The 12,982-nt window shown below is 37.6% G+C and overlaps 1 protein-coding gene across 1 annotated transcript in view; it reads left to right on the top strand.

The window, feature by feature from the left end:
• Window positions 1-211: 211 nt before the first annotated feature.
• Window positions 212-12,982, top strand: part of LOC108429163 (corticotropin-releasing factor receptor 1-like) — a 38,175-nt gene continuing 25,404 nt past the window's right edge. The window contains exons 1-4 of the mRNA XM_017700711.2: window positions 212-737; window positions 6,529-6,619; window positions 8,675-8,719; window positions 8,823-8,942. Coding sequence (XP_017556200.2) covers window positions 717-737; window positions 6,529-6,619; window positions 8,675-8,719; window positions 8,823-8,942 — 277 coding nt within the window. The 5' untranslated portion in view covers window positions 212-716. The remainder of the gene's footprint in view (window positions 738-6,528; window positions 6,620-8,674; window positions 8,720-8,822; window positions 8,943-12,982) is intronic.

Raw genomic sequence — 12,982 nt, 5'->3', positions numbered from 1 at the left:
TACTACTATTACCACTACTACTATTATTGGCGGAATGCGCTTTAATATAGAGGGTTAACCAATCGCAGCGCTGGACGCGCGTTTCCTCTGAGCCAATCCGAGCGGTGGAGGCGGGTCTTGCCGCAATATGTGTGGGTTATAAAAGGAGCGTTTTTTTCTCTACGTTCACGTTGACGTCAACGTCTAAGCGCAGCTGGGGGCCAATTAAAATCAGTTATCCAGCTGTGATTGACAAGAACGTTGTCGGCTTAGCAACGGAGCGGTTGGACTCGCCGTGGCCGTTAACAAACTGAATGAAGAAACTTAACCTGCAGACATTACACTCCAGCAGACACAGCCAAGAGCGTTACAGGACTTTTCTCCACTCTCAGGCAGAGTTTTGGATGTTCTACCTCAGATTTTGATTCACTCTCCGAAATTAGCCTGCTTGGCTGCTGTTGTTACCTGTGTGGTTTTTCCTTTGGATTACCAGATGCTGGTGGATTTTCCTGGGAGCTGAGTAAAACAGCGATGGAAGCGAGGTCTAAATGATAATGGGACTTTATTTACATTTGGGAAAGATCTGCTTTCTGAGCAAACATGTGAGACCTGCGTTAACGGAGACTGTCTGTCCTTCGCCAAAGTGAATTATCTGCAGGTCTGTTCGCTCGACCGGAGATTTTCATTTAGCAGCCGAACTCATGGACGAGCCTACGTGTTGAGAAAGGAGAAAGAAAATGTGTATCTGCCTGTTAAAGGTGCGTAGAAGAGCCTAGACCTGTCTTCAGTTGAGATATTCATACAAAAACGTAGCTAATAAAATCATTTATGTGGCAGTAAAAACCTCATCAGGTTAAAAAAACGCTTTTCAGCACAAGTACTGAGTGTTCCTGAAGAACCGCAGTGGAACATCGTGGTACATCCAGCATCTTCAGAAACTGTAGATTATTATGCTGTGTTTTTCCTCTTTTGGGGTCTGTTCGGTCTAAAATAATGCTAAAGCTCGGTAGTAAGCTGTGTAAGCAAAAGCGAAGCAGGTCAGTTGCTAAACCTACAGAACAGCATGAAATGAAATTCACAAAGAAAGCAATCAGGGACTAAATGTGAAAAAAAGTAGTTCTTATTTTAATCTCTGTATCTTAACTTTGTTCAAATGCGATTTTGTAGCATATTTACAGAAATATGACTTATGTATATTGTCTAGTATCTAATTCTTATTTGAGTCTTAATCTGTTAAAGGGGTTTTCCCAAGATTTCTGCATAAATAAGTCAGAGTTGTTCACAGTGGATGTGATAGGAACCAGACATCTGAAGAGTTTTAATGCTGCAAAAGACATTGTAAAGGTATATTTCATATACAGAAAGTTATTACATGACACTGTTGTGAGGAAGTTGCCTGAGGCCTGAAACATTTTCATGGTAGTTGTAGAAATAAGGTTTTGGTCTAGATAGTATCCAAAGATGTTTTTCAGATTTACCTCTACTTTACCTTTGGCAACATTACCTATGAAAACTCAGAAGACGCATAGGCTTACTGGTCATTTTGGATAGTGAATGAATAAAATGGCTATGTGTTGTGGACATCAACAGCACTTTAAAGAATTCTGGGTTGATAAGTTTCTCTACAGTGCACCATGTCAAAGTTCAACGCTCTGAATGGCATAGTTTTTTACATTACGCAGAAATTTTGAAAAATCATTGAAATTCCCCTTAAAGCCGAACTGTTAGCCATTAAACCCCAAATCTCCACTGAAACAGCCAGCAAGTCTTAAATTGGTAAAGCACACCATCACCTCCTCGCTCACAATAATTCCACAGATATGAACGCATTAGTGGAGGTTTTGACAGCTTGCAACTCCAGCTGACTTTGTGAAACCCCAGGATGAAGTTTTAGAAGGAAATATTAGTACAATCCAGAATCATATACACGAGGGCTGCATAATATATCATGTATTTTCATTTTAATTGTTATGGCCACAATATTCCACAAAGCTCTCTAACCTTCTAGACCAACCAACTATTTCTGATGAGTTTCTTCAGGCTTTTGATAAATCAAAACATCCACACAATCCAGCAAAAATTTTGGTCAAAATAATGCACACAGTCTTTAACCCGGTTATTTTAAGAGTTAACAGATGTATTCGTAAAGGGGAATTCCAACGATTTTTCAAAATTGCACAGCATTTGCAGAAACTGTATAAATCCGTTTCTGAGATGTAAACAAAGTCATCCCAAATAGTTTAACGTGAAATGGTTCATTGTAGAGCAACTTGCCGACGAAGAGTCACAATGTCTGCAACACAAATATAGTCATTTTATTTACTATCCAAAATGATTAGCAAACCTGCACGTCTTCTGATTTTTGTACGTGATGAATATACAGGTCAAATGGTGGTAAATCTAAAAAAAATGTTTTTGGGGTATTATTTATTCCTGCATGTGTCTATCTACTATGAATGGGTTATAAATATGTTTTTGGCCAAAATCTTATCTCAGAACTACCATAAAACAATATCTCAGGCATCAGGCAGAAAATTGGTAACCATTTCATGTAATAACTTTCGGTGAGGCATCTTGTAGAGTCATTGAACTCTTCAGATGTCTGGTTCCTATCACCACCACCACTGTGAACAACTCTGAGTCACCAGGTTTCTCTAGAACTCATCAAACCACTCTGAATGACTTTGTTTACATCTCAGCCATTTAATTATGTAGAGATTTTGAAAAATCTGTTGTTTCCCTGTTTAAAATATGGATAAAGAGGGTAAAATATGCTATAGCCTGTTGGTTTTTCTGTTACGTGGTTGTAGGCTGAATTAGCAGATGTTTACTTACTATATATGGACTGTATGAATCGAGGGATGAACAGCACGTTTTGAAACTTCAGCAATGTTTACGTACTACATAAAAACAAAATTTGGTTTTCTGTGATCTAAGTACATTATGTAATACAACACAACAGTACAGACTTTTTACAGCTTCTGAGTGAAAGTTATTGATGTCTGTACTTTCAGTGTGAAAACAATGAAAATCCAAAAAGCCATAATTCACAGTTGACTGTGAGTGTGCATTCCTAAAGCATTCCCAGTATGATGAATTAGGTATTTCTATTAAACTTGTCATTACTTGTGTAGACATCAAATGAGATTAGTCAGCTATTGATCAATATGAAGTTTTGACTCTGGCTGCCCTCCAGCTCAGTGACTTCTTGGCTTGCTGAGGATTTGGATTGGGATTAAAAGAGCACAGCGCACGTAACACTACAGAAACTTTCACACTGAAGTTTTTCCACCGCCTGCCATTTTCGCCTGTGCCTTTCAGATTAGGAAGGATTAGGAGCCCGTTTTAGAGCCAGGCTTCGCCATGTGGGTCTCCCTAATCTGAGATTAGCTGGATGGGAATAATGGAGCTTTCCAGAGCCTCAGCTAATGGCCAAATCCCTGGAATGAGGCTGTCATGATGGAATCACAACACCCAGACACAACATCAGTATGAGGCTCTGGGGATGTGTAGAAGGAGAGCATTTATTTGGCTTTATTTTGCATAAGCACTGGAAAAGTTGATAGAAAGAGAGTGTGGCTTTGGTTTTATTTTGGTCAGAGGCACTGGAAATGTGTAGAAAGAGAGCTTTTTTGAATCGGGACTTAAAAATGAAGGGTTTGGCTTGGAGGTAATGTTTGGTACTAAGGATGGGCAATGTGGCAAAAACATGACACTGTGGTAATTGAAGACATTTTCACAGTTTACAATGTGTCATGATGTTATTGTATTATATTAAAAATGTTTTTTTTATATTATTATACTTTTATTATACAGCGAGTTTCACTCGAAAGAGGCCCTGAATATTCTGTCATAACTCCCATTAGGATGAAGCAACCTGAACCAAAAAAATACACTACATACCTTGACATATGTGTAATTGATTGCATTACATGCAGTGCTGGAAGTCATCTACGTTTTCTGCCAGACGCATGAAGGGGTGTAGGAGCATATACCCAGAAGTTGCAAAAGGAGGTTAAACGTTGTGACAGCTGTCCTGTGCCTACCTCATCGCTCCAATGCAGGGGCATCCCGGCTTGTTCGTGCAGTTAATATACATGGGTGGTTGTTGTTTATTGGCTCGGTGTAATTGTACTGAATGTACTTTTGTAATAACTAAAATTTGGGAGAGGAACATGCCTGAAACCCCTCCTTCTTGTAATCTCATGAACAATAAATTCCCATCTTCAGCTTCCTTAGACCACTGTAGTCGTGCGTCATTCTGTAGTCCTCATTATGCCTATATTAGGAACTCCGGGGCTAAGCCCCATTTCTCTATGGAGAGACTGAAGCTTTAGCTCAGTATGTAGCAATATTCATATTTCAACTCTTTAACAACCTCATAATTCAGAGGATCCAGTGATATTCAAGAGAAGAATGTTCACAGGACAAAACATATGGGATTCTGAACATTTGTATTTAACACAGGATGCGATAGAGGTGATTTTTCGAAAACCCTATTCATTCTGCCCATAGTGAAATGAAGCTTAGACCCGGAGTTCCTAATATGGGCATAACAGCACTGCAAAATGACAACATGGCTACAGTGGTCTATTCCCATGACGAAGGTTTCGCAATCTCTACTGCTACCGCATCACCTTGTTTTACAGTCCTATGTGAGTCCTACAATAGCTATGGGGGTGGGTCCAACCTTTAGTTACAGACAGAAGCCACCCAGAGCATCAGACAAAGTTCTCCCCCTGCCTCAATCAGTCTTCCCTCATACTACCACCACATGCTGAAGATACGGTGCAAACTCTGTATTCTTTGTATTCAGGAAACTCTAGAAGATGCTCATCATATAGTCAGAGAACTGTATTCATTTCAGTACCAGTCCATGAGCCAATAAACATTAAGCATGCTTGTTCCAAAATCTGGACTGAAAAATAGACTGAATGGCTTTCAAATTGATGCATGTTATTAATATCAGTGTTTCTGACTTTATGTAAGAAAAGGCATAATAAATAATACAATATATTACTCATGTTTTTCCAGTACCCTAAGTGAGGAATCTCCCTATCTGTAAGGTGTTAAACAATCTCTGTGATAACAGAACTAGCATTCGCCTCAAAGAGAGTTGCTTAAACTAAGTATACCCACTGGCTCGGGTTTTGTTCCAGCACCCTCAGTGAGGAAGATCATTGCTGTCATGTGTCAAAGCAAAACAAAAAAGGTACTGTTCAATCCTTAAGACAAAAGCTAATATTTAGTCACTAAACTCAGTAACAACAATGTATGAATTCTTAGGTTAACCCTCTAAATAAATAAATGAATGGAAAGTCTAAAAAGAAAGTGCTTATTTGTCACTGGCACAGGAAAAAGCTTATGTGAGGCAGCTGATTCCAACTTTGGAGAGCAATTACTCGGCGTGGCAGTCAGTAAAAACAAACATTTTAGCTTCTATCTCACACTCATTTCTGGATTAAGCCACACCCATTTCAGCTTTGATATTTGAAAGGAGGTATCAAAAAAAATGTTTCGACCATATGATATCGTGGAATCGCCTCAAAATATGTCCACATGTATTTGAGTATTTGAGCAATATGTGTTAAAAAGCATCGTGCTCATAAAAAAAATTAATAAAATTTAAAAAATCATTTGTAATTTATAACTACATGGTACAGCAGAATATTTGATGACTTACTTCTACTATTCTAAATTCTTTTTTGGCATTTGTGTGCACATATGTGTTCCACATTACTAATATATATATTTTATATTATATAAATATATATATATATATATATATATATATATATATATATATATATTTTTTTTTTTTTTTTTTTTTTTTTTTTACAAAATGTTTTGTGGCACAAGTAAAAAGAAAAACCTCAGCGGCTGTCAGTGTGTGGCTGAACATTGTATAGTGTTTGTGTTTGCAAAACATTTACATTTTAATGATTAGCTTTAAAATACTTAGACCAGTAACGGTATATCAAAAAAACATATATAATGTTCACTCACTGGTGGGAATTCACTCACTTAAATTACAAAACGTTACTAAAGATCTATTTAACATCAAAGAAACCACTCAGGTTTATTTTTAATTATCCAACCATGCATTGGTTTTTTTGTATCCAACAAAAAGGAAACTTAAAAATTGCTTTTTAATATGATTTTTTTTCTAGTTGGGTCCCAGTATTTGTCCTGTTTATGAGAAAAATCCTACTGCTGTTGGTATCAATATCAAAACATTTTGAACAATACCCAGGCTTAGTGCAGTGGTGGTGTGATATTGTCATCATTTTGTCCACCCCATCAGGCCCCTGAGTATGATTGGGTCAGTACTCAGTATTGACAAATACTTACATATTTACTTTATCATAGTTGCTTTGTCAGTAAAATTGCTGTTTTAGTGCAAAACAGTGCCTGGCTCTAATATTCCCAATTGAACCAGTTACAGTTGAACAAATGGATGTGATTCTCTTTAGTAAACAGTAACAGGTTAACAGCTAATAGCTGAGACACCAGCTTATTAATGTCTCTCTCTCTTGTTCTCTTCTTCAGGTACTGCCTGTCTTGTGTTTTTTGGTCATGAGGGTGTCAGCTGATCTCACCTGTGAGGCAGTGCTTATGCTGGCTAGCGGGAACCGTTCATGTATGTCACAGGATGTGTGTGTGTGAGAGAGTGTGCATTTTTAGTTCTAGATTTGGCCAGGTTATGTAGCTGTGTCCCCAGCTACATTAAGATGCATACACATTGCACGGCTGTTTGTGCTGCCTGTTCACTATGATTCACTGTAGATGATGCTCCAAAACCCTCTGAGACGTGTCAGTCATTGCCAGTCAAATTTAGACCTCCTGCTGGAGGGGGTAAAAAAAATCATGACCCAAGTCTCAGCGAAAGACACTCACTCCCTATGAATAAATATGCCAGATGAAAAGCATATATTTGTCTAAGAGTTTTGTTTTATGCTCAGGAGGCCTGGCAGAGACCTGTTGTTGGTTTGTTGCCTTGTCCTGTGATATCTGAGTGGAGCTGGCCTATTAAATCCTGTGTATGTAGTTGGGTTGGTGCTGGTATAATACTGAAATGCCCAGTGTGCGGATTGGAAAACAGAAATTAGCGTTATCATAGTTTTATCGTAGATGGCTCTTAGGCTGCTTATGAAATTTGTGTATTAGTTACTGCTATATAATAATATATGGGGTCACGGCAAGTTCGTGAAATGACTGGCTTAAAGATTTCTAGGAATGTACTGATACGTGAATTCTGGGCTGGTATGAAAATCAATTCATGTACATGTCTGCTGATGTCAATACTGATATATACAGTTATTGATATATAAACATTTATAAAATGCAATATTTACCACTAAATCTGTGTGGATTAACATTACAGAGAAATGTAGCACTTTTTTCTCAAGGGTTAAAAATACAATAAAATGAATAACCTAAAGATATTTTTGCATAATAGCCCAGCGATGGCTAAATATTCTAGTGTTCTGGATTTAAATAAATACATAATTGATTGGAAGTTTTGGTCAATTCTAAGCATTTGTTTGACTTGCTTTTTTTTAAAATATCTGCCAATACTAATATGATTCTGATATCATTGTACATTCGTAATGATTTCTCAAAGTGCCAATAAAAATGACTTAAACAACTTTAAATTGAATTAGCTGATACCCTGATGATGCATATTTGACATTTTTGTACTGGTCTCTCTTACAGTATAATATAAAGCCCAATGGGTATATTTTTATGAAGATTTTGTCACGTAGAATCTTCAAAGGCTTCTTTTTTATCTTTTTCAGTAAAGCATTTTAGAATCTTTGAAAAGTCCTGCATAGCTATTGTTATTGGAATTGTTCACATAAGCCCAAAGATGACTTGATTCATTCTCAAAATAATCAGTAAATTATTCTGACAGCCTTTATTCTCCAGTCCATTTAGTTTTTTCCATCTGAATTTGCATGACGAAATCGTAAAGCAAATTATGCAGTAACTGCATAAAATAAATGTATTTTTTTTTTTGTAAAAGCTCCCTTCAAATTAACTGTGTTTTCTGACCACACATATTACTATATGCTTACAAAGCCAAAAATCTTAGACCCTCTTTGTATTATTTTATAAAAATAATTTTTAAAGAGCAGATCAGTGAAGAGACACCATCTGTTTATAGTTTATAGCCCAGATTTGTGAAAAAATAGGTCAATTTTCAGTAGACAAAACAATGTGAGTTCAGCTTCTATTAGAAGGGTTTAAAATTACATTACCCATCTATTTGACATGGAAAGAAGACAGTTACAGCTCTCATGTGACACCCACCTTTTGAATGTAGCTTATGAAATATGAAAGAATATGACGAAGTGCATTTTGGAACCACCAGTGGTCTTAAGAAGTTGAAGAGGTTAATTTTAATAGCTCAATAATTACAGGCGAAGGTAAAAAAGCTAAATATAGTTAGACTCTGCCAGTGTTCTTATGAATGATGTGGCATATTGGCTGTTGATTTATGTGTTTCTATCTCTGTTCTATATTGCTCAACTAATACGGTTTAATAATTGCATACCCAGCTGACTACAGGTTTAACTGTACATTTAATGTATTTATACCAATCTTATACAATATATCACAAGTACTGATTTCTAACCATCGTTTTCTTCCTTTTTTACTTCCATTCTGCTGTTATCTCTCTGTGCATCTGCAGTGAACTCTTTGGACCTTTCTAATCAGACAGACAGCAATAGCTCAGGTGAGTGTCATGGTCAAACTTTATAGCTGTTCTCTCTTACCATCTGTTTTCTGCCATGATGACATATGCATAATCCCTTAATGCTTGTGTGTTTGTGCGCCAGGTATATTTTGCAGAACATCCATTGATGGCATTGGTACCTGCTGGCCTCGCAGTATGGCAGGAGAAATGGTGTCACGCCCCTGTCCTGAACTTCTCTATGGAGTGCGATACAACACCACCAGTAAGAACTGATTTTTCCCATTAAAAGTGGCTGTTTCTGCCTTGTAATCAACTCTTCACTTTTAATAACATGGTTTCCTAATGCTGTTGTTGCGTTTATTTTGAAATGTCAAGAAAATGGTCTAACAAATGCTTCTTTTATATTCATCTCATGTGCCATCACTATGTGACTGTGCTGCTGTTCTTGTGACCAGGAGATTCAAATAATGTTCTATATGCTGTACAAGTTAAGGCGAGAGCAGCCAACAGAAACCAGAAATTAGAAGTGTTACGGTATTCCTGTGTAAACGAGCCAACATTGTTTAGTTACTAAAGTGTGATCCATGATGTTAACTGTGGAAAAGGTGTCCAAACTAATCAAACTGATAAGCGCCATCACCACAGACATAACCCTGTGGCCGGTCCAAACAGTTCACTAGCTCATATCACTTATGGTTGGAAACTGAGGATAAAACATCTTTTTTTTCTTTTCTTTTTTTAATATAGATTATTGAATCTCATAGAGCATCCAGACAGCGCTAAAATATCAGCGCCAGCTGCTACTTTTAATAATTACTAATGTTAAGGCTTTTATAAAGCACATGAATTTATGCCTGTAAACATTCCATTTATGTTTTTAGCAGATACATTTATTCATAGAGATTTAAAGCAGCAGGCTAGTGTGTAACATAAAGAGTCATGGAAAACTTTTATTGACATAACAGTAATGTTAGTGTTCATGTCAGAACCTAAACGGGGAAAGACAGTAAATCAGTAGCTACAGTGAACTACATGTGAATCAAAAACAATTAATTTTGTTTCTTGACCAAATTCCTACTTTTTTCATGAACTGAGTTTCACTATCTTTTAGTTCTCCAGGATAATTCTTCCACACAGCAGGAGATGGTCATTAATGTGGTTACTGCAGGAAAAAGGACACATGACTGAACTGGATGAATAGTGATAGAAAACATGATAGCTCACTGAAAGCTCCAGTTCTAGATACTTGTAAATTTTAACTATGCTCACTAAGGGCATGCAGATTTGGACAGAGAGATGCCACATAACCTACTGAACCCATGAGTATAGTCTGATACACAACCGCTATTTTCTTTAAAAGCTAAAAAGCTTGAAAATAAGCTATTTTGAGGTCATTTCACCCCTTCACTTAATGATTAGCATCTAATAGTAAGCTGTCATGCTCAAATTAACCAAACACTCGACTACCTCACAAGAAGAACTACACAGCAAACTACATCACATCACACAAGTGTGCCTGTTTACACCTTGCCTTAAGTTGGTGTTTTGTGTCTCAAATGTATTTGGCAGAATTCTGTTTGTGCTTTTAACTAAAATGACCAAATGAGATCCGATTGTACTTTCGTATATGATATGATATGAGTGGACAAGCTTGGCCTGGAATCTTTCATTGTCCTGCATGAAGGCTCAGAGTGCATGAAAGCTCAGAGTGCATGAAGGCTCTTAGTTTGTGGCTAACTTTAGTCTCTTATATCCTCAATCTTTACTGTCTTTGTTTATAATCTCACCTGCAAGTCAGCACTCAGCAGGTGCATTTCTGCTCATGCAAATCGTAACAAAAATACATTCTATTTATGCTTGTGTTGCAGTCAAGATCCATCTCTGACCAACCCAGAATGTGATTTTAGGTTATCAATGTAATCTAGGATAATGCACGCGTGTAATCCTAGGGTTTAAGTGAAATCTGAATGTTTTTATTTATTTATTTTTTTTCTCTCTAATATCTGATCATTTTATGATGATATTGTCCCAATAGCACAACCAATTAATACTGAGATGCTAGCTCTAAATGAAAGGGGCAACAGTAGGATTGCGCAGTATAACAGTATATAAGTTATATTTTAGATGAGGTCACTGACTGGTGGTGTGAGAGCACACCAGTAGGTGGAGCTGATAAAAGAAGTAGAAAAATAAGAGAGGAAAAAACTAAGCTTGAAAGTCACTCAGCAACAGCTAAGAGGTACACACTCAATCACAGAACACAGGACATGTTTGATTTTGGCTTTGACACCAGTCACTCGACTTCGTGCTCACAGATATCCTCTAAACAGGTGTCCTATTATTAATAACTAGCTGGAACTAAGCCTGCATGGCATGTTGCCCAGCTAACTAAGTTATCGTTCGCTTAAATTAAATGCTGTAGTACCAAACAACACAAAAGGGGTTTAATTTCGCCTTTCACTTCAACATCACGCACTTGACTTTTGCTCTAAACTAATTTCAGCAGAGTACCAGTGAGTCAGAATCAAACCTGCAGTGCGGTGTGGAGCTGTTTGGGTGTGTAGTCTCACTAACTGATGTTAAGTTAGCTGGTCAGGCTAAACATCCAAACAGAACAGAACAGGTTTCATTTGGCCTTTCTGTCCTTTCAACACCAGTTGCTTGACTTGAATCACTGTCATCTTAACGGTGTCAGTGCTATAGTTAGCCAGAATCTAATGGTAAGCAGAGCTGTTATCATGCTAGCTAAGCTAATGCTAAACAGCTCCTCTCTCCTGGTTAGCAGCACTGTTTAATATTTTGCAATTGGTAGAGAGATGGTGTGACATTTAGTGAAGGATAGCTTGAAAACTGTGTACTGCATTAACTTATCTTAGTAACATGTAAGTGAACTAAATTTCAACAAAACTAATTTTAATGTTATAACGCAGGACAAGATGACATAACGCAGCACAAAATGATGCAAATCCTTTATGTCACAACACTTTTAGGACCCCCCCAAGATAATACAATAAACCACTGTAACATTTTTAGATGATTTGAAGTTCTGAAATAAGTTAAACTAGTTTTGATAACAAGTTAAAAAGTCAGTGTCATTCAGAATCAATCATAACACATTTCCCTTACATACTGTGGCATATTTCTAACAACGTGATTATATTGGCTGGTGTACAGAAAATGGATCAAATCTCAAATGGCAATTTTGTCTTTTATGAATCATGAAATATGTTAAATATGACCAGGGAGCTAAAGAGATGAAAAAGTTCAGGTTGCCTTAAAAAATTGTGGTCCCTCTTGACTGTAATGTTTTGTCTGTTAATATTACTGTCTCTGTTTTGGCCTATTAGTCATCCCATTGTGACATTTACCATGACCCACTGTTGAACCATTATGCTGGCTCAGTGCCATTAATCCTTAAGCTTTGCTCTGTCACTCTGTCACACACATACAAACATCAGGCTTTTTCTCCAGTACAGCCTGCATGTCCCAGAGACCTCTGGCATGTCTCTCACTGTCTATTTGTATCTCTCTCAACCTCTTGTTGTCTCTGATTTCAGAGCTGGTCTGTGTCTCATGCCGATGCATTTCAATGTTAAATCATCCCCTCCCCTGCGCTCATGTACTGCTTTTGTTGCCCCATGACCAAACACTGAATGTTAATTGCTGGCTGTCATCGATTTCACCTAGCCAAAATCACACAGACAGGAAAACACAGACACTGTTCCAGTGGTCAATCACACTAAATTGTAATGAGCTTGTATGTCCATCAAATCAGGCCAGTGCACAGACCCTCTGGGAGGCAGGTGCTTAAGGGCAACTTGAATGTGAATTAAACTTACTACCATTTTCAAAAGCAGTTTAGACCTGCCCATTCATGTTGAAGTTATAAAGAGCATTTCAGTCACAACTCAAGCCAATCAGGACATCAGGACAGAGCTCATATATATATATATATATAATCTGGAGAGGTGGAGGTTTGCACTGGAGAGGAGAGGAATGAAGGTCAGTAGAGATAAGACGGAATACATGTGCCTGAATGAGAGGGAGGCAGGTGGAAAGGTGAAGATGCAAGGAGTAGAGGTTGTAAAGGTGGATGACTTCAAATATCTTGGGTCAACCATCCAGAGCAATGTACAATGTAGAAAAGAGGTGAAGAAGAGGGTGCAGGCAGGATGGATTGGGTGGAGACGGGTGTCAGGGCTGATGTGTGACAGAAGGATAGCAGCAAGAGTGAAAGGGAAGGTTTACAAGACAGTAGTGCGTCCTGCTATGATGTATGGTTTGGAGACTGTGGCTCTGTCT

Source organism: Pygocentrus nattereri, chromosome 3 (genome assembly GCF_015220715.1).
Source record: "Pygocentrus nattereri isolate fPygNat1 chromosome 3, fPygNat1.pri, whole genome shotgun sequence".
Lineage (NCBI taxonomy): Eukaryota > Metazoa > Chordata > Actinopteri > Characiformes > Serrasalmidae > Pygocentrus > Pygocentrus nattereri.
Note: the sequence above shows the minus strand (reverse complement) of the source record. Positions and strands in the feature narration are given on the sequence as shown.